The sequence below is a fragment of the Toxorhynchites rutilus genome, chromosome 2, assembly GCF_029784135.1.
Source record: "Toxorhynchites rutilus septentrionalis strain SRP chromosome 2, ASM2978413v1, whole genome shotgun sequence".
Lineage (NCBI taxonomy): Eukaryota > Metazoa > Arthropoda > Insecta > Diptera > Culicidae > Toxorhynchites > Toxorhynchites rutilus.
In genome coordinates this window covers 245,939,632-245,965,754 of record NC_073745.1, presented here as the reverse complement: position 1 = coordinate 245,965,754, position 26,123 = coordinate 245,939,632, and the positions used below count along the sequence as shown (strand labels likewise).

The 26,123-nt window shown below is 36.7% G+C and overlaps 1 protein-coding gene across 2 annotated transcripts in view; it reads right to left on the bottom strand.

Moving 5' to 3' along the window:
* LOC129769080 (dendritic arbor reduction protein 1-like) overlaps window positions 1-4,551 on the bottom strand; it is a 271,705-nt gene extending 267,154 nt beyond the window's left edge. Inside the window, exons 1-2 of one of the 2 annotated variants that reach the window (XM_055771095.1) lie at window positions 4,180-4,551; window positions 3,566-4,122 (exon numbers count right to left, since the gene is read on the bottom strand). In XM_055771095.1, the coding sequence (XP_055627070.1) occupies window positions 3,566-3,619 (54 nt within the window). In that variant the 5' untranslated portion in view covers window positions 3,620-4,122; window positions 4,180-4,551. The remainder of the gene's footprint in view (window positions 1-3,565; window positions 4,123-4,179) is intronic. The other variant, XM_055771096.1, reaches the window with a different exon arrangement.
* Window positions 4,552-26,123: the final 21,572 nt, after the last annotated feature.

The following is a 26,123-nucleotide window of genomic DNA, read 5'->3' as shown; positions in this document are numbered from 1 at the left end:
TCTTTGTTAAACATATATGTCGATTCTAATTCAATAATACAATTTATTTATAAATCGGCTGTCTAAATTTATTATTATACTTAAACAGAATTTAAACACCGGAAACCGGGTTTTTCATTTTTTACTTAACTCGTAAAATGTACCCTTTACAAGGGCATGTTTCTTGTACTAATCATCTCGACATTATCATTTTCCAAAGATTATTCTTCACTCCAGATCAAACGTGTTGATATTTAGTCCCCTTAATCAACCGTTATTTGTTCGGCAAAAAAAAACACTTTCACGTGAACTCAAATGTTTGTATCTATATCATTTTCTCACAGATTTAAATCCAATTAGTTTTTCACATGCAGAGCAGTTTGAACTAAGATTTCCGAAATAACAATTTTCATGTTCATATTCGTTCGGTTAGTGATTAAATTAAATATTTTTTATTACAGAAGCAGTGGTCTCATACCGGAACATTTCCGAAAATCCGGAACTCCGAGAACCAGGTAAGCTGTTGAAGGTTGCTAGGAGAGTAACAGCTTTGAAAACGGTGGGAACCCAGAAACCCAGTCGATCACAGGGTGGGAAAATAAAATCACCTTCTTCAACTTGTTTTGCTTCACTCTAAAAAACTCATGTCTAGTTTTCTGTTTTGAATAAAAGTTTTGGTATCTCACGAATTGAAATCTGAAATTTGGAACCGGTTACCTTGGTTACACTGTCGAATATATAAAGGGTAAGATTTATTTTGCCTAAGTTGATATGAATTCAAATGACCTTGTTGACGTTCCCATTTCATTTCATTTTCATTTTATTACAATTACCAGCGGGCCTGAACAAACGTGCCCTAATGATAAAAGTAATTTATACTATATACTTATTATCCAAGAGCGGAGACTTTTTTCAACAATTCATTATGGCGCAATTGCCTACCAAATAGACGAGCATTACCGAAAACGTCTTGCTCATATCGTCACATCAAACTAACAATAATGTAACATTTTATTAATTTTCTTGTGTGTTCGAAAGATGTGAAACTTGCAGATATTTTACACATACGGTAAGCCTTCTGCGAAAAGTTCTTAAGAATCGCATAACTTCGAGATTTAGCGAAGTCAACACGTCAATCCCGGAAGTCATAGACATGAACTAGAATGGGCGAAAAGTTGTCAATAATTATTTTTGATTAGAATTCTCATTTCATCGCACAGTGCAAACAATAAAATAAGGAAAAAATAGTGGAATACATTTTTTTTGTATTTCCCAAATCACCAAATCGATAGCTCTGTATTTATAAGTCATGGAGATAAGAATCGAGTGTGTGCTTTTCAAAGTAACTGGATCTTTTTGTAAGGATACATTCTAGTAATTCTATCGATTCATGTCACGCATCGAATTTTTTTTTTGAATCCCTTCATCAATACATTGGCTCCAATCATTCAATGCCTCGGTTGAAAAAGTACAGTTTAAACTGATATTCTAACAATATTTCATGAATGACAAATATTCAGCATTCATGTTATTGCTCTGTAACATTGCTCTGTAACATAACATGAATGCTGTAACATGTAACAGCATTCATGTTATTGCTCTGTAACATAGGAATCTATATAAATTAAAATAATTTGGTCCCCGTATGTCACGATTTAACTCGAGGATGAATGAATGGATTTGACTGATTTTCAGGTTTAATGCGTTTCGGTCTGCCTCCGGTATATATACTGAAAAAATGGATATCAATGAGAAAGTTGGAAGTCAAATGACTGACTGATTTTCCGCTATTATCAACTTACTGATTCCAAATACATTTGTTCCAATTTCTAACGATTTTGGGGCCCTGAATTTGCCATTCATGATTTCTTGCAAGGCCCACAGCCAGCTGACTTTATATTATTATTTATTATATACAGACTCGATTATATCTGATTCGATTATATACAATCCAAACGATCGAGTCCAAACGATTATATACAGTTTAGAAAAAAATATGTTTTCTTTTATGTTTCAAAAATGTCTTATTTCAAGAAGAAATGTAATTTTTTAACGTTTAGTTGAAATTTAAGTGGCTATTACATGTACAGTGGAGTAAAAATCAATATTTTGCTTGCATTTTCACCAAGAATTGTTTATATCGATATTGCAGCCAAACTAAGAAAGATAAAAGTTGGGTGTCAAAGAACAAATTGTAGACCGATTATAGAGCTTCAGTTTAATTGATAGACACAATCTAGTTTATTATAATTTTTTAGAATTAAATTGATTATAACACATTAAAAATTATTAACTTTGAAGTTTTTCACTTCCAAAATGTTATTAAAATCCACTAATTCAGATATTTCACTACTATATCCTGTACTAAATTTTCTCATCTTTCAAATTAAAGCAACAGAATCGTATGCCGTAGCGTACTTCTTAATGTAGAGCCAGTTTGAGGCAACAGAGTCCAAAACAAACAAAAAAAGTTCTATAGCTCTGTAATTGTTGAAATTCGAACAAATGCGTAGAAGCATTTTTTTTCATCAAATATGATCGTTCATCGCTTCCCGAGATAATCTGGATGAAATTTTTTTTTCATATGAGTAATGTGTTTTCTGACTTTAAGGGGATGAATCAAAAATCAAATTTCTCTTTTATATTCAAAAAACAAAAAAAAATACATACAAAAAAAACGAATTTATAAATGTTTTTTTGACTCTATTATATACAGGATTCGATTATATACAGTGAAAAGAAATCAGAAACTACATATAATGGAGTCCGCCCTGTACCATTATTCGATAAAACAGAGTGCAGATAACCATTTATTACGATACTGTCGATTATTCCTACAGTATGCGTTCGATGATTTTCAAACATATGTCAACTCGAGACTGAGATCTTGAAATGCATGAGCTTCGCCCAACCTAATGTGTGGTTCGAGTTATGCGTGCTCTAGAGAGATGCAAAAAAAATCAGAGGGAAATGTAAAGAACATCGGTTCGTTCAAACAATTTCGCATTCATTTACTTATCGCATTCTGACAATGATAATGTGACATCTAATCAATCAAGAAGTTGTTCACAGCTTCTTGTAATCGGTAGTAGATTGTAAACAGTATATTCCTATCACAAGTTATTCTATGGTATATACCGATAATACATAAATTAGCCGCTACTGATCACTAAAGAAGGGACGATACTGTAGCACGACTATTTCTGGTCAACCGTTTCAGAAAAAAATAACGGACTTAGAATCTACCTTGCTTCCCAAACTATTTGCCTACAGATTATCACGTTTCTAAGCAGAAATAATTTCCTTCATGGAAAACTAGAACTATTTATTCTAAAAGTTTTGCCATATCATCTTATGAAATTTAACATCGGTGTTCGACTATCAGTTATAGTTTTCCCTTTAAATAACCTTTTTTTTTAAAGCCATATACCGACGGGGCATGTCCTATTGGAAGAAAAATATACGAATTCTTGAATGATTGAGGATAAATGTTACATTTATTCTCTCAGTACGCATTCTCATATTGCACATTCCAAAATAAACTATCTGCATGTTTTGATACGTTTATCAAGCTGTCACTACTAACCTGCATTACCCAAAAGCTTGGCGATGGCACAATCTGGTCGTCTATTATATCCATAAAATTCAAACCGAAAAGTGTTCTAAGCTTCTCCTGCTGATGCTGCGTCCTCAGCGGTGTACGCAGCAGTCGATTTTTCCCTTCTGTCGAAACACTTGATTTCTTTTTCAAACGCAACAGTTCACTCTTCTATATTATGTCACTGAAAATAATCATCGATGGCAGAAATCTTTTTCGTCTTTTGATCAGTTGATCTCTATCATCTTCACGGTGAACGATTCTAAAATTTCTATATACCATTCATTGAACTACCAGGCTGTTTGAACATTTTCACACACTAAATCATCTTCACAGGTATTTTTATCATCATCCGATGGGCATCACTTTTCTCCCATGTCCAGAGCTTCTGAGAAAGTGTAAATATCAATCAAAGACTTGTTTCCTTGTTTGACGGTTAATTATCTTAGGCTAAACACACCGCACAAAATCGGCCTTTGGTTCCGCCGCCGAAAAAAAACAACCACAACAAATTGTTGGCTTTCGTCACTGCGGTCACTCACTCTCTAAAAAAAAAACAGTGTTGTAAAATTGCCGGAACAAAATGGATCGATTTTTCACACCGCCGGTCGGTCAAACAGAGACAGAGAGACGAGCTTTAAAATCCGCACTTCAGTGGGGGGTCACCGCCTCGCATCAGTCGCAGCCGATAAGGCGCTATTGCAATTGGACAACACCGTTGATCTGTATTCCTCTAGACTTGCTTCCCCTCGATTCACGCACACCAACACCACCGACACCACCAAGCAGTTGCTTGCTGTCAACTGAATGCGTGGGTGGATGCGAATGTCAACTCACTGCGCACAACACTTTGACACCTAGCGGCGCGGCGGACGAACGCGCGAGATTTAAACGTGACAGCAGAACGGGAAACCTATTCTTCCTCGCAGTTGCATAGACGCGAAATCGATCTGGCCATACATTCAGAGAGATACTCGTACTAACCCACCGATAGTCAACACGACACTGACTTCCAGTTAGCCGCCTCGACGAGTCCACAGGTCCCCGTTGCGGTGATGAACACGCTTCAGAGCAGAGAAAAAGGTGAGCGACGACGGCTGATTTTGCTCAACGAAAGAGACCCTCACCTACCTGTGTTGCACAGCGCGAGCCATTTAGCGCCTCTCTTTATTTTGTTTTTTTTTCAGCCGGACTGCGGTGGCTCTTTCTCGCGGTCCGAAGTACCCGGGAGTTGAAACGAGACAACTCTAGCTACGATCGAAATTTCATTCATACCCGAGCTTAGCCGATATTACGGAGCCACGCGCCCCGCCTAAAGGTGCGAAGGATTCTCGTGTGTTTCATCTCCAGGCATTGGCGGTGGAATGTGACAGTCTTGCTGACGGTGATTGTAACAGAAAATATTTTTAGGCACTTTAACATGCATTTTATACATATATGGCCGTAATGTGACGTGACAACCGGTTGATTCGTTACAAACACTTTTTTTAGCGTATTTTCATATTTTAATTTGCAAAAACTAAATGACTGTAAAATCCAGAAAATTTACTACAATATTTCATTTGTTGGTGTATATTCTACAGCTTATTTTATTTGTTGTCAGTCGGATTCTATTGTAACATGACAACACCTGACTTTTTGCGGATTCCGACTGTTGAACTCTAATGTTGTTCTTTCAGTTCGGTTTGTTCGGAGTATCTGGGCGATTAATTTTTGAAACAGCGTGCAAAAACCTTGTGAATATATCGTCTTTATATTTGTGACGTGGGGTTCACATATCACTTCCCAAAATATGAATTGTACTATATTGTAATAGTCAATTTACTGCTATCCTGAGCTTTTTCCACTGCTTGAGATTCAAGCCAGCGGAAATGGAGTTTGAACTCTGTGACTAGTATACGATCGGTTTAGGGCAAACCTGATGAAGGTAGAATATCGGTCATTTCCAAGTGCTTTGTCTACTCAATTATCTAGGCTGAAATTTTTTCGACTTGAATCTTATGTTTGGTTCAATATTGAAAGATTGATAGATTCTGTTTTTTTGTTTTGAAAAGTTTCCTCTATCCGTCGCTGGAAAGTTTGCCATTTTGTTTCAAAGATGTTTTACTTGATGGATGCCGAGAACCGAGAAATAATTTTGGACACCCATATCGATCATCTAACTAGGTCTGGTTCAATAATCGCGAAGTCATTGATATTGACTCAATTGACCGTGCGAATGGCTAGTCGTAGTAGTCGTAGTGGAACTAAGGATCGGAAGCTGTATTTGAAGGTATCGAGAACGATTGAGGCAAACCCAAGGCTGTCAGATAATGATATCACCAAGAAATTCAATGCCAGCGAAAGTACCGTCAGAAGGATTCGTGTTCGAGAAGGTTTCCGATTTTTCCGCCCAGTGAGTAACCAAACAGGACACTGAAGCAGAATCTCATGGCAAAAAACAGGGAAGTTGTACAATGCGCTTCTTTTAAAGTACGAAGAATGCATCCTAATTGACGACGAAAAGTTTTTCGTTTTAAACAAGACTGCAAACTCCAAAGATTCTAAAATGTATAAGCAGAAATTCCTGAAAAAATGATATTCTTTCGTATATTTATGTTCATAATGAATCTGTGAAGTTTTTTGATTTAGCAAGCTTCCACAACAGCGGAAAAGTACTACAGTGGTTTCGGGACAACTGAATGACTATCTTCTAAAAGGACATTAATTCACTAAACCTCGATTCCGCCCAATTGAGAACTACATATTGGGTAATTGTCTAGCAGAAGCGAAAAACAAGTTCCCGCTTCTCATAGAATGCAGCATCAGCGAATGTGGCACTGATGTGAGCAGAATTTTCCATGTATAATCAGTTCCTCTGGATGGTCTCCATTATCCTGTAGATACTTGCTGGGAAAATTGAGATTTGTGACAAAATGCCGATCTAAATCGTACATGTGCATTTAAACTAAACTGAAGACACATTACATTACTGCTTACTCGTTTTATTAAAACTGATTTCTGAGGAAAAAAATAATTAGAGGATTAGAATGAGATATTTTCAATGACCCAGAAAAGGGCTTGCGGGGTTGTGTTTTCGCAAGTGTAGGGTGTCCCAAATGAACCTTTTCTCAGACAGTCTGTGGTCTCAACCGGGTAATGATTCCTTATACAGGGTGCGGCAGCATAACTTCCTTTTTTAAAATGCGCGCCACTCAGTTAGTTGATGTCATAGCGGAGCGCTAGTGGTCTCGTTCAAGAGGGGATACTGTAAAGTTTTGTCCCGACACGGTTCAGTCGCCATAATGCGTTGGAATAGTGAGGTGCGTCCCTTTGCCGTTGAGGTTTACTTTTCAAGCGGATGTTCGAATATTGCAACACAGCGTGCGTTTCGGAATCGCTTCAATTTAGCCCAGTTGGCTCCCGGACCGCAAATCAATTGTTACATGGGTCACTACATCCAGACAAACTGCAAGTGCGACAAAAGAAAGAACTGGAGTCCCTCGGCCCGTTAGATCACCTGAGAACATTGAAGCAGTGAGAGCGTCAATGTTGCGATCGCCACGGCGTTCTGCGCGCAAACACGCATCTGCCCTTGGACTATCCGATCGTTCTGTGAGAAGAATTCTTCATGATGATCTTCATTCTCATCCCAATAAGATGGCGATAGTGCAGGAACTTTCAGAACGTGACTTCAATTCTCGGATGAACGCGTGTGAGCTTCTTCTTGATGTCGTTCCCGAGGGTGCTATTGTTTTTTTTAGCGATGAAGCCCATTTTCATTTGTGTGGGTCGGTTAACAAACAAAACATGCGCTACTGAGCTGACACCAACCCACGAGAATTGCATCAAAAGATTAGGTTACAGTGACAGTGAATTCGGACCGGTATGTAAACATGCTACAATTTTTTTTCTCCCGCGGATAGAAAATTTGGATTTGGGGGACACTTGGTTCCAACAAGACGGTGCAACAGCACACACTTCAAGAGCATCGATGGCTGTTTTGAGGGAACACTTTCCAGAGCGGCTTATCTCAATTAGAGGCGATTTGGAATGGCCGGCACGCTCTCCCGATCTGTCCCTTTGTTTTTTTTTTCTATGGGTTTTTTTTTAAATCCCGTGTCCAAGAACCCTACAAGATTTTAAGACCAACATCCAAGAAGAAATTGCTAACATAACACCTGCTATGCTAACAAGAGTCATGACAAACGCCAGAAATCGGTTTACGCAATGTATGGAGAATGGGGGACGTCAACTAACAGATTTGATCTTCAAAACAATGTAAATAAAAACATTAGACATGTACTTACATTATAAAAAATAGATAAATATTTTCCGATGCATACAATAGTTTTTATTGAGTTTTGAAAAAAGGAAGTTATGCTGCCGCACCCTGTATGAAAAAAAAACACTTGATTGGAGACAGGAAAGTCCCATCTTGAACGCTTTTTGAGCTATTTGAGATATAAGGGACGCGAAAAAATATAAGAGGGTTTAATTTTACAAGATTTTTTATTGATCGAAATATATTTTTAACAAAAGTCGTAAGGAATTGAAGTTTTGCATTAAAATCAAATTGGCACGTCAATGAAACATTTCGAAAAAGTTATTTTGAGGCACTCTAGTCAATAGTGTTGGCAATGGTCAATACTCTTACTTTCGCGAGAATAATACAGACCCATGAAAACAGAGCACCAAGCTAAAATTTCATATTTGTACAGGAGCAAAGCTTAAGTTACGAATCTATTTCCTCTCCATACCTTCTTGGTTTGTAATGCATATGCTTTACCTTTAAATTTAATTGGTTGTAGCCATTAAAAAGACAAATTTATTAGAAAACTTTTCAGTTGTGAGAAATCGTATTGACTAATCACTTACAACTCTGACCGGGTGATTAGCGTCACGCATATTCCTCCAGGAGTTTAGAGTACAATCCCAGATTTGGTCAGGGTATTTTACGACATATGACTGTTAATGTTTGAATTTTTTTTGGTACATAAAGAGAGGCCTGATTTCATACATACAAACATTTTAAAACAATCGAAAAAAGTGAGTATTTGTTCATTTCACCCTTTAGTACACAAAAAGCTTTTTCTTTTCTTTTTTTTATAATCAGTTCTAACATTTCGGTATATTTTTACCAATCTCGAACAAATTTTTCCAGTGAATTTTATTATACATTTATACATTTTATAATCTATGTACCAGAACAAGACATGATTTTATTATTAGTTCGTTTATTTTTACAGACTCAGTTACATGGATTTTAAGGACTTTATTTTGAAATCAAACTTTATGGTGAGTAGGATACAAAACCGATTGCTGGCAGTCGACTCGATTATGGAAGGGTGACATATTTTCTCAAGAAGAGGGTATACAGGAAGATTGTGTCAATGTTAATGGTTTCACGAAATTCTTAATTTTTTTTTTTTTAAGTACCTCTTCAAAGAGATTTATCTGACCTGCATCGTGACAAGAGCTTGTCACTCGGAATAAAAAGATGTGTTTCTTGGCTAGAAAATTTGGACTAGGTACAGTAGAACCTCGATCATCCTCGGTTATCCGCGGAAGCGAGTTTCATAATAATTCTATAGGTGATTCCGAAAGTTGTCAGTTAGTGGTGAGCTCTTGCACTTTCATTTTTGTCATGGCCTTCACATTATCTGAGCCCTGGTGACCTTCCAGATGGTCAGTTTAATAAATTATTAGTGAGGAAGCGAACTGGTGTAGTGGAAACATCCATACCTCTCACGCAAAGGTCACGAGTTCAATTCTCACTCCCGACATTCTACCAAAAATGGAAGTAAAAGTGACGAACCAGCCAATCGCGCTGAAAGTCACGATAATACAAAAAAAAAATTATTAGTGTATTGATAAAACATAGTTTTCATGCTGAAATATCTTTTTTTCTGTGTTTTTCAACCTTTTGATCGCATTTTAGTCATTCGTAATCCGCGGTGACCTTGGCGAACTCTATTCCGCGGATAATCGGGGTTCTACTACGTATTGTTCTTTCCGTCGATTCAATTAGCGACGGAAAGAATAATACGTTGAAAAGGCGAACGTTAGGAGCGTTAGAAACGTTAGTACCATTAAAGAATAAGATGGAAACGGTCGTATGAACAGTGTGTGTCGACGACGAACTCCAGATTATTGTTACTTCGTTGAACCACAATTTCTCACGTCCTTGTGCAGTCGCCTACCATGATTTCAGAATTGTCTTCAACCACATGCGCATTGGATCTACTCATGTGCTCTCCAGTCGGTGTTTTACCAGGTTTGATTGTGTGTTGCAATCCGAGCATGTGTGATTTGAAGAATTTTAATAATTCATGGTGCTCATTCAATAACTTACTTGCGCATGTGAAGACGCAAGTTCGACGAAGCGGACGTAGCGCCATCTGTCATTGAACAGTGTAGATAAATTCGTTCTGTTTGAAAAACGAACGATGGTTAAGGGGGTATTCTAGTGTAGAGACACGAATTTCGAAAAATTCATAATTTTAATAGTTAGGAGCTGATGAAGTGAGAAGGTTAAAAAAAAAGTTGTGCCATGACGTACACGATTCCAGCCCTTCTAGTTATCTGAAACAAAAAAAATCGAACAGATTCTGAATCAGTAGAGATGTCGCTATCGCATGAACCTCGGACAAGTCAAAAACATGTTTTTTGGCATAAACGTTTTGGTATAAACGATTTTTCTTATGTTTCCCGATTTTTTAAAAATAGTAAAATTTCCTGCGATAGAGAATGCCTGCAGATTGTATCTATATAATTTCGACATTAATCGGTTCAGTAGAACTTGAGATACCGTGTACGCCAGTTTGAAGAAACTAATTCCGAGAAAAACGCGTTTGAAGTTCATTGTTATAGCCGTAACAGGTTAGATACAGCACCACAAAAAAATGGCTCTAACTCGGTAAATAAGAGGACTTTCGATAAGTCCTTTCTAGAGTATATTCTTGAATGTCTAAGCTAAAGAAATATTAAGGAAAAAAAATTTGAGTTTTTTCAAATTTCTAGACTAGAATACTCGTTTAAATTATTTCGATATTGTTCATATAAAAATACTAAAACCGCGATTAAAAATAGGGGATTAGAGTAAAATTTTTAAGTTTATCTGTATTTCTCAAAGCCAACTGTAACAAAAAATACAAAAAATATATTACTCAGAAAAAAAGTTTTACATAGGTCCACCTTTATATGTATTAAATATACGGTAATTGATTGATCTTTTAATAATATATACCTATAATTCTACCTATGCGTCTTCCGTCACCGCATCAGTATATTTCATTAATGGTTGTGGATAGCTGAAAAACTCGGCCAAATACAACTTTTTGTTAATTTTTTACACACTGATAGATATTTTTCATTATCTTCTCCTGCACCTTAAGCATATTCGCCTAATTAAATGATAGTTTTTTTCATATTTATTCTTTCTATTTTGGTCCACTGCTTCGTTTTTTCTTCATTTTGTTTTTCTGGTATAGCATATGGACATTGATAGATTTTAGATAATTTGATTTCTTCATAACTACATTGTGTCAGCCAGACCACTGTCAGCCGAATCGTGTCCACACTCACCTGCGGGAGCTGTTGGGGGAGGAACAACAGTCGGTCACGTGCTTCACGGCCGGAATCTGACTAATTCCTCACTACTGGTGTCAAACCACCATAGAAAAATTTATAGCACCCTTAAACCTCCACATACAAAATTTGGTTCCATTTGCTTTATTAGTTCTCAAATTATGCCGAAATTTGTGTTTCATTAGTATGACAGCCCCTCCCCCCCTCTAGACTGGTGGTGGAGAGTCTAACCACAATAGAAACATTTATTGCACCCTAAAACCCTCACATGCCTAATTTGGTTTAATTTGCTTGATTAATTCTCGAGCAATGAAGAAATTTGTGTTTCATTTGTATGGCAGCCCCCCTCAGAGAGGGGAGCGGAGAGTCTAACCATCATAGAAACATTTATTGCACCCTAAAACCTTTACATGCCAAATTTGGTTTCATTTGGTTGATTAATTCTCGAGTGATGCAGAAATTTGTGTTTAATTTGTATGGCAGGCCCCCCTTAGAGAGGGGGAGGGGTCACAAACTATCACGAAAACCTTCCCCGGCCCCAAAAACCCCTACATACCAAAACTTTCATGTTGATCGGTTCAGTAGTTTCTGAGTCCATAAGAATCAGACAGACAGACAGAAATCCATATTTATATATATATATATATATATATATATATATATATATATATATATATATATATATATATATATATATATATATATATATATATATATATATATATATATATTCCAACCAAACATAACATTTGAAAATATTCGGAAAACTCTGACGGAAAATGAGACAATTCGGAAAATGGAATTCCCGTGGTTAGTCCATTTGATGTTTGCGATTTGATGTTAAAAAATAATAATTAGCCACCGATTAGTTTCTCTAGCGCAGTTATAGTTTGTAGTTTTTCTACAACAGCATTTCTTTCACAAATTTGTATATGTGTGACAATGGTCCGGGATGCGCATTAAAGTTGAAAACAGCTCGACAGTAATAATCTAGACAAAAACTGTCTTCAACAAAGTGGTTACATATGATAGAGCGCTCATTTTCATGTTGTCAAAAATAGGGTTACCAAAATTTACGATGAAATAAAAAATCTAACTTTCTTATTTTTATTGATATAGGTGAACATAGTTCGATAATGTTGTAGTCCTAGTTATTTTAAGCAATTTAAAAGCACAAAGTGTTTTTCTATTTAGTATTTAGTAAAACAACCCATATAGTAGTTGCGTTAGGGTCACCATGAAAAAAAAACGTTTTTATGGTTTAATTTCATATTTAAAACTTTATATGCAAACTGTCTTTAGAAGATTTTTATATCTTACTAAGACAAACATTTTGCGATGCAGAATTGACAATGTCAATATCAGTTATTAATATTTCTTCCCAGAACATACACTCTCTTCATTTGTTTGTCGTTCTTCCTGGGCGAACATATAAAATGTTTAATGGCGGCATTTGAAAGAGCATTTCGACTCTACATAATTAGAATTTTTAAATCTATGCTATTTTTTTGTATTTGAGTATATAAAATTTGAAATCACGAATTTTAATAACTGTCGAGCTCTAGATGCTTATTCCCACTTAAATGCACTTTCTGTACCATTGTGCATTGTATTTAGCGAGTATACGAATGTCAAACATTTGTATTTTGCTTCTGCACGTATGAATCTAGCGACGTTCTCATTCGTTTTCCTTTCAATCCGATTTTTCAAGACAAAAAGGACTAAAATAGAATCAAAATGGATTATACTCAATAAATATTCTACTCCGCTAACATTTATTTATTTCATTGAACTATATCCTAAAAAGGATAAGTCATTTTTCCATAAAAAAGTTACTTCTATACTCGCGTCGATGTCACAGACCGATTATAATTGAAAAGTGTTATACGTCCCCTTCGTAACAAAACTTACAATACGATACGCTAAATAATGACGAACAACGAATGAGGAAGCTAGAGAGAATCGCAAAGGGCGAAGTGTTGATGTTTCTGAGAAATCAACAAATTATTGATGTATCGATCTGTGAGACCAATGCACGAGTCTAGGATTAATGGACAAAAAATAGAAATGAGAGAACTTTTTTGTAAGTGTAAAATACTGGTTTATTGGCTTCAATTTGATATGTCAACCATCTGAATCGATCCAGTAGTCCGAAAGTTATAATTTTTTTAAATAAGGCATTTTTGGAAAAGTGGAAAAATAGATTTTTAGGAACTTTGAAAAATGATGATGATGATGATGATGATGGTCCCGCCTCCTTCCCCTACAGAGATTTGAGCAAGAAGAGTTATCTTAAAGATATTTTTTTTCTCAGCATTGAAATCAGTTTAGCAAAAAAAAAACGAACTGATTTTATTTACAGATATAAGTTCAATCCAAATTTCAATGTCAAAAGCCAAGCCAATACTCAGTCTTGTCCGCCACAGAGTCGATACGGTCCCGACAAGGCCCTTGCAGCCAAATGGTCCACCAAGACACAAGTCCAACCGCCAGCCTTGTTTTGGATTGACTTGAATATCCCCATCCAGAGAAATCGAGAAATTTTCCTTCACGAAAAATTTCTAGACCGGTTCTTACAAAACTTTTAAATTTTTATCCTTCATACATGCAACACGCGCGCGACGCTCAAACTTTTGTAGACCACTTTTATTTTTTATCCAACTACTACAATATAAAAACATAATATAAAAATAAAAATAGTCCATCATCACCAAGATCATGACAGACATAATATAAATTAATACAAAATAGAGAAAAAAAATTAATCAATCAGATACAATATTCAATGAAAAAAAAATTAAAAACTGCATAAAACTTTTCACATAAATTATCCGTTCGTATAAAACTTCGTCAGTTAAAATTTTCGTCATAAATTTAAAAAAATCATTCAGCCGTTATGAAAACACAGCTTTTACGCCTGAAACACAGCTTCTCTTAGACTCTGCTAATGTTGTTGCACGATTAATATGTCTTGGCATCGAGTTGAAAACATTTATTCCTTTGAAATACAACGAATTTTGTGAATCACATATCAAGAAATGTGGTGTTCTTAATTCATTCTCGTTTCTTGTGTTATAACTATGAAAGCCACTTCCTCTTTCAACTCGATCACACGAATATCGAGGTAGTAAACCGTTAATTACTTTAAAAATGAACACCATAGCTAAATAAATAATTCTTTGCTTCACGGATAACCATTGCAAAGCGTCCAGCATCAAATATGAGGAAGTGAACCTATTACGTATTAATCGCATTATTTTATCCTGCAAACGCTGTAATCTCGATATTTGTGTTCCATCGGCTAGAAATAGAATGGAAGAACAAAAGTCCAAATGAGGAGAGATGATTGATTTGTATAGCTGTATTTTGCTGCAAATAGTTAAATCGTTTTTCAATCGGCATAAGATTCCATACTTCTTGGCAATTTTCTTGATGACATTGTCAATGTGAGTGTTGAACTTCAGTTTGTCATCAATAATCACGCCAAGATATTTAATCTCCCGAACGCGGTCAATAGTCTCATAATCAATAACAATAGAGACGTTTTCATTTATTCGATTTCGCGAGATTATCATGTATTTTGTTTTACTTATGTTCAATTTCAATTGCTTATACTTCAACCATCTACTTAGAAAACGCAAATCTTCATTCAAGTGTAAAACGACCTGATATACATCTTTAGCTGCAATGAATAACACAGTGTCATCTGCGAAAAGATTAATATCGCAAAATCGTAAGACTCTCCGCATGTCATTGATATACATAATAAATAAAAGAGGCCCTAATACACTGCCCTGAGGTACTCCAAGATTATTCTCTACAGGACTGGAAATGAAAACAAAAAAAAGCAGTCCGTTTAGTTCTGTCATACAAATAGCTTTCAAACCATTTATATGCAGTACTTGTAATTTCAAAGCGCTTAATCGTGTTCAACAGCCAAGGCCTAGAAATTGTTCCGAAAGCGCGTTTAATATCCAACAAAACAGCAACAATGGTTTCTTTATCTTTTAATTTTTCATTCCATTTTGCTAATACCAAGTTCAATGCGGTTTCACAGGAATGACCTTCCCGATATCCCGATCGTTCTGGTATTAGCAAAGAGTTACAATCTAAATATTTCAACAGCTGGCCTTTAACAAGTTCCAATATTTTCTCTAAGGTATGCAACATGTTGATGGGACGAAACTCCTCGGCTTTAATCGTTCCAGCAACCTTTTGGATCAGAACAACTAAAGATTCTTTCCACACTTGAGGCACATGCCCAGTTTGCAATGATGTATTTATAAGGTCCAGCAAGATGTAAGAAATGATGTGAAAGCAGTCTTGAGCAACTAGTATTAACATTGTCTACTCCAGCCGTTTTTTCTAATGAAAAGCAAATAGTTTTCAACTGACCTTACATTAGGGTGGAAATCTTCAAATCTACAATTACTATTAACCGGCTATTTTATTTCATTGGGTTCATCGACCAATTCAATAGATTGATTGATCAATCAAACACTATCGACAAAATAATCGTTAAACTTAGATGCTATTACTTGTTCGGATTGCGGTTTGCAATTACTTGGCTTCAATAAAGATTTTAAAATTTTCCATAATTCTTTGCTGTTGTTTTGATGTTGATCAATTTTCCTCAGAAAATATTCACAACGAATCATAATTCATAATTTAAAAACAAAAAAAAACATCCCTCTGATTTTTGGATTTGTTTGTTTTGGATTTTGGATTTATTTTCTCAAATTACATCGTTAAACTCTTTGATAATGATTGGGTGGCCCGTTTTGTTTGGTTTTTGGGTATTGTTCACCCCACCCCACTCTGATGACAGAAGGATGGTGATTAGTTGCTGGATGGTGCGTATCACGATAGAAGACTACATGGCTCCTGTGTTATGTAGCGATGAATTTAAGAAAAAACTCGCGAATGTAATATTAGATAATTATCATTATCGAACACACTCATATCAATTTTTCTCACCACAAAAACATCTTATAAAATATATAAAAATTTCGTGTAACGATGTTCGTGGTCGAACTCCTTCGAGACGGCTCGACCGATTTTCATGAAATTATGCTCAAAAAACTTGGTAGGCATGAGAATAAGTCGTAAACTATATATGATACCGCTAGGATACCGATTGCCATATGTTCAATACCGATTAGGGTGACGCTATACAGGAAAAAAAATTCTGAATATTTTTCTATATTTTTTCTTCCTAAATTTGGGATTAAAATACATGTGACCCTCTATTTTCACTGTTATCATCTATTTTCAATCGTGATTTTAGTATTAGGCTGTCAAAAAAGTCCTGCGGTATTTCCGCGAGGTGTCGTTGTGAGCGCGTAGTTCTAGTTGTATTCATTGTATCGAGTCATACTATAGCTTGTTGGAAAAGTATTTTTGCGCGCTATAATATAGTCCTTGACAGTGTTTTGTTTGGTTAAGTCGTTCGTGAGTTTATAGTGTCGCAAATATTGTGCAAAATAAAGAGAAAATCCGACATATTTCACATACTACTATGACAAAGGCAAAAATGCATCTCAAGCTGCCAATAAAATTTGTGCAGTTTATGGACCCGATACAGTTTCCATTTCCACCGCACAACGATGGTTTCAACGTTTTCGTTCTGGTGTAGAGGTCGTCGAAGATGCGCCACGCTCCGGAAGGCCTGTCGTCGAAAATTGCGACAAAATCGCTGAATTAGCCGAGAAAGACCGGCATAGTAGCAACCGTAGCATCGGCCAAGAGCTAAGGATAAGTCATCAAACCGTTATTAACCATTTGAAGAAGCTTGGATTCACAAAGAAGCTCGATGTATGGGTGCCACACACGTTGACGCAAAAAAACATCTTTGACCGTATCGACGCATGTGAATCGCAACAAAATCGACCCGTTTCTGAAGCGGATGGTGACTGGCGATGAAAAGTGGGTCACTTACGACAACGTGAAGCGCAAACGGTCGTGGTCGAAGCCCGCTGAAGTGGCTCAGACGGTGGCCAAGCCCTCATAAACGGCCAGGAAAGTTCTGCTGTGTGTTTGGTGGGATTGTCAAGGAATAATCTATTATGAGCTGCTTCCCTATGGCCAAACGCTCAATTCGGACCTGTACTGCCAACAACTGGACCGCTTGAAGGTAGCACTCATGAAGAAGAGGCCATCTTTGATAAACAGAGGCCGCATTGTCTTCCATCAGGACAACGCCAGGCCACACACTTCTTTGGTGACGCGCCAGAAGCTCCGGGAGCTCGGATGGGAGGTTCTTTTGCATCCGCCGTATAGTCCGGACCTTGCACCAAGTGACTACCACCTGTTTTTGTGCATGGCGAACGAGCTAGGTAGTCAGAAGTTAGCCACAAAAGAGGCCTGTGAAAATTGGCTATCCGAGTTTTTTTGCCAATAAGGAAGCGAGCTTCTATAACAGGGGTATTATGAAGTTGGCATCTCGTTGGGAACAAGTAATCGAACAAAACGGCGCATATTTGACTTAAAACAGATGATTGTAACTAATTTTATGAACAAATGAAAATTCAAAAAAAAATACCGCAGGACTTTTTTGACAGCCTAATATTTTGGTATGAACAATATCCAAATCATTGACCCGTTGTTCATTTTCCAAGCAGAACTAATTTATTTACGTTATTAAATGACAGATGGCGCTACGTCGGCTTCATCGAACTGTCATCCACACATGCACCAGTAACATAAATTCGGTTGAAACCAGGTGCATCGCCGGCCAAGTGAAAGCCTTTTTGAATGAGCAAAATAAATTTTTTAAACTCTTCATATCATACATGCTCGGATTACAAGGCCAATCATCAATTCTGATAAAACAGCTAGAGAATACGTGTGTGGGTCCAGTGCGCATGTTGTTGAATACATTGCTGGAATCATGGTAGACAACTGCACGGCGACTTGAGAAATTGTGATTCGAAGAAGAAACAATAATCTGGAGTTCATCGTTAACAAACATCTTCTTCAATGGTACTAACGTTCCTAAAGTTCCTAACGTTCGCCGTCTGAACGTAGAATCACTTGCGAACGGTAGAGAGGTAGAAAGCGATTCCTACGACACAATTAACAGAAGCGGCGAGACGCTCTCATGGGAAATGCCGACACAGTCTTATGCCATCGCGTTTGTTCAAACAAAAATGAGGCCTTTGATGGCCTTCTTTGCAACATTACATGTATTCAGTCCACAATGGCAAATTGCAATCATATGCACATTTTTAGTTTGGTTAGTCGATAAAATACGCTCTGAGGAAATCGTTAGTGTAATTTCCTCCTTTATGAACGCGATCCAGCAGTTTTAAATGAGCCGTCCGTCTTGAAAACATCAAACGCCAAATATTCTTTATGGCAGAACAACGTTTGACGGGTCAGCTAGTGTTATTTTATTATAGGGAAATCAGATATGAAATGGAAAAGGTAATTTTATTTTATAATTTTTTTCTTTCTCAACCCATTGCCATTTTCGTTTCAAAGCCAACGAAACACGATGCTGTATGCCTCAATGCAAGTTTCAATTGGATTAACATTACCTAATACGAGGGTCACTATTTATATTTCGGGAATTGGCAACACTGATGTCATGTGAGTCCATCTGACGGTTCCATCGTAAAGCTTGACATTTTTGACGATATACGTACTCAGATAATTTTGTCATACGGACGCTATTTGTTTATTTTATATTTAGTTGAAAGTTTGGTCTCGGCAAAAAAATGGAACTGAATCGTGAACATTTTCGTGCGATGATTTTTTACGACTTTCGACGTGGATTATCACAACAAGAGTGCGTCAACCAACTTAATTTGACTTTTGGCGATGAAGCTCCATCAAAAACCACTGTGTATCGCTGGTATAGTGAATTCAATCGTGGTCGTAGTTCGCTGTCCGACGAGTTTCGTGAAGGTCGTCCAAAATCGACTGTAGTGCCAGAAAACATCGATGCTGTGCACGAAATGATTAAGCAAGATCGTCATGTAACCTATTGTGAGATTGAGGCATCCCTAAGCATTAGTTCCACCAGCATATATGCGATTTTATATGAACACTTAGTTGTGCGAAAATTATGTTCACGTTGGATCCCACATAATTTGACAATCGCTCAAAAAAAAGGCTCGTGTCGATTGGAATAAATGCTTTGAAAATTGGTTTATGCGCATGCAAAAGTGTATCGATCATCGTGGCGAGTACTTTGAAAAACAATAAAAATATATTCGCAGCTTAACTATTTGTTTTTGTTCCTATTCCCGAAATATTAATAGTGACCCTCGTACGATATGTAGAGCATATGAGAAATCACTTTTTCCAATACTCCTTCTTTTTTCCAATTTTTCTCACCGCATGAACTTTCCTTGGGTGAAGACGAACACAACAGCGCTGTTCTCGAGCGGGGACACACATTGGTTTTTATTTATGAAAATTAAAATAAATTATTTCATATTCCAAGCCAATCGCTAACATTTCTCACTTACTAAACTAAACGTTTTACAATGCATGATCGGTCATTGATATGAAATTTCACGAAGCAACCAACATTAAAGTTCCAAATTTAAATTTTATTTGCTAGAATTAATCGTATCACAGAAATCCACTGTAGTACTTCTCCGCTGTAGTGACAGCTTGCCAAATCAGGCCAAAACTTCAAAAGTTCAAAAAATGTTTTTTTCAGGCAATAATGCTCGTACATTTTGGAATCCATTGTCTTGTTTGTCACGAAAACCTGGGTTTTTTGATCGCAGCTTATGACCTTGCCAGTTCATAAGCTTTCTTGAGATTTTATCGACTATAATATGGTCATTTGATTTTGCAGACGAATCATTCTGACGGTAAGTTGGTTTGCTATGATCCTGCCGATTGATATCTCTAACAATCCTCTCTTATTAGAGAACGCTGCACACGATCAATTTCACCAATTCAACGACTTCGAGATTTTTAAACCTGGCCGTCAGATTTTCGAAATAGCTGTCCAAATTATTTTCGGTACAAGACTTCCCTGGAGTATAACTTCTTTGAAAGAAAATGAATCGTGACGAATTTTTCAGTACTGAAAGAGGGAACATTTTAAAACAAACTGCTGTCAAAATATTCCATATCCGACTTCTAGGAGAGCTGCAGTAAAATAAACAGTGCGTGCAGATATTAAATTACTCGAGCTTTATTTTATGATATTCTGTGAATCAAACACAAAAACATGTAGATCTAGATCTTTGCACCTCGAATATTGAGCCAGTAAAAAAAACATCAATCAATAAAGATTAACTCGTCCAAATTATATCTTCTAATGTATCAGCACATTTACGTAACGTCACTTTAAACGTTTACTTTTCCGCCTATAACCTATTGTTTCTTCTGCTCCATTCATCAGATTTAATTGAATTAATTTGGCCGGCAAATTTTATCGATCTTATCGGCATTCGTTTTTACGATTTTCTCTTTCTCCCCCTGCTCGATCGGTCGGGCGGTCTGTCGGATTGGAGATGGAGGCGGTGTGTGTTCTCTCCCTTCTTTTGCACCTCCAACGACCCTCGGCTTTTCGCGTTCAGCCCCATTATTCGATAGGCCACATCTGCCCCGAGGACTCTTGCGTGGTTTTTGTTTGCCGTGTTCCAAATAGTCGAGCCGATATGGCAGTTGCGCACCGTGATTCGTGTTGCCTGGTCTAGTTCCATTTATCTGGGAAGAGTCTAGTCGGGTCCAGTCCATCTGAGGGGGAAGAGGCACATTGCTTTTCATTTCTTGTGTTGCAGGTTGGCCTGTTGGGGAACTCTCGACTCTCTTTGCAACAAAAAGGTGATGTTTCAACATCTACATTGATCGTTGCATAAGGCTCGTAAACGGAGTGGAACCTTTTGAACTTTGGGGCACTTTTAGGTTCGCTGATACTTCAACGTAAGAGAATAAGTTTTACGTTCATGTTTAGACAAGGATGTAATTTCTACATTGTGGATATTTGGGTGATTTTTTTTCGAATGTACTTTTCCAGAGTTTTTCATCACGGAAAGATCATGGTCCGAAAAAACATTCGAAAATTATTCAGCTGTATTATGAGAATCGGTGCTCGTATGCTTAAAGCAACTCATCGCTTTACTACGAGATTAATTTAGTGGGAACCTCAATCAACATTTCATCCTACGTAGAACTTTTTTTAATTTTATACTAAAAACTTGCCATATACTTGCCAATGTTCAAGAAACGATTAAGAACAAATGTGAAGGCTAACCAATACTGACTGTTGTATCCATTCCCCGGATGCCTGATTTAAGTCCAAAGCCCAACGAAACAGAAGGCGAAATAAAACGAAAAACGTCAAATTTTCTGACAAATTCAGAAGCCAAGTGATTTGTCACTTAATTTACTCCCGAAAGGTTCATGAAGAAATAATCCATCAGTTCGCCTTCTTACCACTTGAGACTTTCCTACTTCCCCTCTGAGTTTTCCACTCTTTCTTTTTTATTTGAAGTCGAAGATAATCCCCGCTACCAAAAGGAATGAATAAAGCAAAACATACATCATGATTAATTTCAAGTCACAACATCTCGTTTCTCACCGTGTCAGGTAGTATTGCTCCTTTTTTTTCGTTCGTTCGTTTGTCGTTGATTATTTGAGGCTGAAGCAGCCCCAGAGAAGCACGGCTTATCCGAAATCTTTTCGGAGAGCGACTGAGCCGCCGCTGTTTTCATTGTAATGGCAATCAATGTGTGCGAGTTTCCCTTTGCCGTGATGAGGTATTTCGGAAGTTTTGGGGATGTTTCAGGAATCAATTGCAGCAATGGGACCGAGAATTGATCACCACTTGGGACAAGCAAGTTGAAGTGTAGATTGTTCAATCGAGATAAACATCCATGCCGCTTGATACAATTGGTTTTGGAGATTGTTTCTTTTTTTTTGTGGGCAAATTTTGACTGTTCCGTATTTAATATCAATCTACTTAGAAGGGAGAAAAAAAACCATTGTTGAAACTAGCTCTCATCGCAGTTCAGTACGCAGCAAACAATTGCTATGTTCTAGTTATTTTGAAAATTCGTTCTATTTTTTCTAGAATCTGGATATAAGATCAATGTACTTCTTCCGTACATGCCTTTTATTCAATTTTTTAAAGATACAACTTAATTTGTTAATCCAAAATTCAATACGATTCTACTCAACAAGAAAACTCCTCGGGCATCATTCATCATTCTCAAAAGTCGTCTCATACGGAAAGGTGTCTAGAAACGGTAGCAAAGAGACAAATTGTTTACGATTTATTGTACCATCTTGGCTTAAAAGAATTACGCCGAATCATATACCCCGAAAGAAAGAGCACAAAGATCAAAATAGTTTCATAGAATGAAGTACAAAGCCACATCTCGTTGATAAATGGCTTTAGAATACAAACTGAAATTGACTTTTTCAACGACCAACTGATTGACAGTACCCTGTTTAGAATGTGAATCGATAAGACATGCGAGATCTGTCCAGTTGACAGACATGATCTATTCGAGTAGTTGACTATTGTTTCAAAATTTTAGAAACTCTTCGGAGAATTTATGGTATCATGCCGGAAGCTATTTTGTTCCTGTTGCTCAGTAAAGAATGTTTGAGAAAACGAGCACGATATTTTCGTGCTGTTTCTTTTATGTTCCTTTTATGATATATTTATTTATTTATTTATTTATCTATTTATTTATTTATTTATTTCATTGGAAAATACTTGTAGATTAAGGACTACTCCTTTTCAATTTCTACAATCAGTTGCATGTTTATGCGAAAAAGAAACTAACATATACTATCAATTCCATATAATTAAATTCTATAATCTATAATTTCAAGTGAAGTAAATTCTTCCTTTTAGCCAACCAAGACACTCAAGATGGAACCTTCTTCGAGACTGAATATTTTTAATAGCGACGTGAAGTTGGTCCCACAAAATAGTTGCTCGTACAATGAAAGCATTGCGATAATTAGATGTGCTGAAATGTGACAGACTGAAATTTCAGGTTCTTGTATTTGAAAAAGGCTAAAATTTTTCTAATAGATACCGAGGGCCTTCGAGAATAATATTATAGGTTGTCAAATAATAACGGAGTTTAATAAAATCATTAAATGTGCAACCAAGAAGTTTGCTCTGAAATGGAGTGATTCTTGAGAACCTCCATAAATTAAATACCCATCGAATACAGCAGTTCACAGCCACCCTCAGTCTATCTAATGTTGCTATTGATACATTAGAAGTCAATTCCATGCCGTATGTAATATGGGGAAGGAGCTGCGATTTGAAAAGCATTATTTTTACTGGAATTTTCAACATCCCGTTTATCCCATCCTAAATTATTTTGAAATATTACTCCAAGATTGGTAGCATTATCAACGTAGTCTAAAACATCATTTCCCAGAGTAATATTTGGCAAACTTGAAGGCCTCTGCTGTCGAGTTATAAACATTACTTTAGTTTTAGACGTGTTGATGGGGAGAAGATTACACTTTGACCAAATGAAGACTTGTTTTAGGTCAGCATTGATAAGTTGAGACATCTCAACTACAGATAAATTGAGAGCGTTGAAGTATAGCTGTACGTCATCAGCAAACATGTGTATCATGCACACTCTTAGCACGGCCGGTAAGTCATTAATGAATAATGAAAATTATAATGGTCCAAGGACCGATCCTTGGGGAACACCTGATAGTATGTTGGTTTGACTTGAAAGCTTACCGTCACTTTCTATGACTATCGAAGGACTCCGAGACAGGTATGATTCAATGAGAGACGCGGCAGCACTAGAAAATCCAAATTGACTGGACAATTTTTTTAGAAGCTTTACGTGAGAAACCCTGTCGAATGCTCTGGAAAAATCAATGAGTATCAGGAATGCTGTTCCTTTCTTATCAATGGTTCGATGAATGTCATCAGGAACCTTTAGAAGTGCTGTAGTAGTGCTATGATTTTAACGGAAACCCGATTGGTAAGGACTGATCAAATCATAGCGATTAATGAATGATTGAATTTGGCTTTTTACAATTTTCTCAAATGCTTTCGATAGGGAGCAAACAATACTTATCGGACGAAGGTTATTCAAATCGGAACCTCTGGGGTGTTTACGAATTGGTATAACTTTCGAAGATTTCCATATACGAGGATATTTAGAAGTTGAAATAATCAGGTTGAAGACGTAAGTAATAGGAGAAATGACATATTGCAAGATTAGCTTTACAAACTTCAAAGGTAACCCATCTAGCCCAACAGTATTAGAAGATATGGAAAAAATTGTAGAAGACACATCTAACTCATCACATATGTTGAATTTTAACCCATTGTCATTCATCGGTAGAATTGGCAAGAGCTCATCATCACGCGTGAAATTTTCACTAAAATGTTCATTGATCTCCTCACACGTGCTGGAGAGTTGTTCACTTTTGATGGCAGAGTAGGAAACATTCATCTCTTTCAATTTTTTCTAAAGCACTTTGTTAGAATCAGTAGTCCTTAATACATAATTCATCTGAAAAGTCGTACGTATTTGTCTTAAAACAAGTACAGGGACGAACCTATCAGAAATGTCTAACAGACGTGAATTTAAGAAGTCAGTTGCTAGATCTGAATCGTTCATGCTGTATAGAGAGCTCCAATCCAATGAGTTCATGGCATTTTGCAAGGAACCGAAATTAATACGTCCATAATCACGGAAAAATGAAGGTTCAATTGAAGTTTCACGAGAAATGTTTATTGATTAAAAAAGTACATCATGCTTTGAACATCCAGCTGCAGAAACTTGATTGAAATTGAGAATAAGATCACTGTTATTAGTAATCAGCAAATCAATTAACGAACACCAGGATAAAAATGAGTTGGTTCCTGGTTAACGTAACTAAGGCCGAGGTTTTCAAACGCATTGCGAAAGCGGATTGTTTTGGCACATGTTTTTCTTAGATCCGTGTTGAAATCTCCCAATAAAATAATGTTCGAGTAACGGAGCGATAACTCAACAAGTTTACGTTCCAAAATTTCAGCACAATCAACTCTTGGCGGACAATAGAAGACTGAAAGAAGCATTTTTTCATGATTTACCTGCACTTCGGCGAAGATATATTCTACGCGATTGGTGTCACCTACCGCACCCAAACAGTTCGAAAAAGACATAACCCTGCATTTGAGATCAGATTTAAAATATATACATTTTCCACCACCTCTACTATAACTACGATCATGTCTAAGGGTGCTCATACACTATTTGACCGAAGCCAAATATTTGACTCTTTTTGACAGATAAAATTTGGTCAACGTGTACTGATCAAATATTTTCTACACAAAACACGACAAGCAAATATTCGATTATTGGATGCCTAAAATATTTTTTCAGTCTGTTCTTTGAACCTGTCGGTACATGGTTAGGTTACCTTGAATATTTCAGTTGATTTTTTCCATGTTCGGTGTTTGATATTGTTTACTACTGTTGAAAATTAAAGAGTGGCAAACAAAATAGTGTTTGTACAAACATCAAATCAAACCTTATCTGTCAAAAAATATCAAATATTTGACCTCCGGGCAAACAGTGTACGGCCACCTTAAGAAGGCTGTATCCTTCGAGAGCTATCATGCTGTCAGAAATCGATTCATTTAGCCAAGTTTCTGTTAGACAAATGATGTCAATCTTGCTATCAATAAAGCATAGTTTAAATTCATAAAATTTACTCATTTGCCTGGCACACAAGCTTTGTATATTCATGTGGCATACATTGATTTTATCATTTCTAAGTGCCGCACTCATAACAGCTCGAGGGTTGTTCGCAACACCTACATTCATACTAGCAACATCATCAATCAGATTAACCGACATCGAAAGGCAGAAGAGAGAACAATCGTGAGGTCTGGCTAGCCAATTGGAAGAAAGTTATTATTAAACATGGAAAACTGCGGGAAAGGATGCATGGATTTATACGGTAGGAAAGAGAAAAAAAAGCAAGGAAAGGTTAATTCGGCTAGGCTTCAAAAACTCGTAAC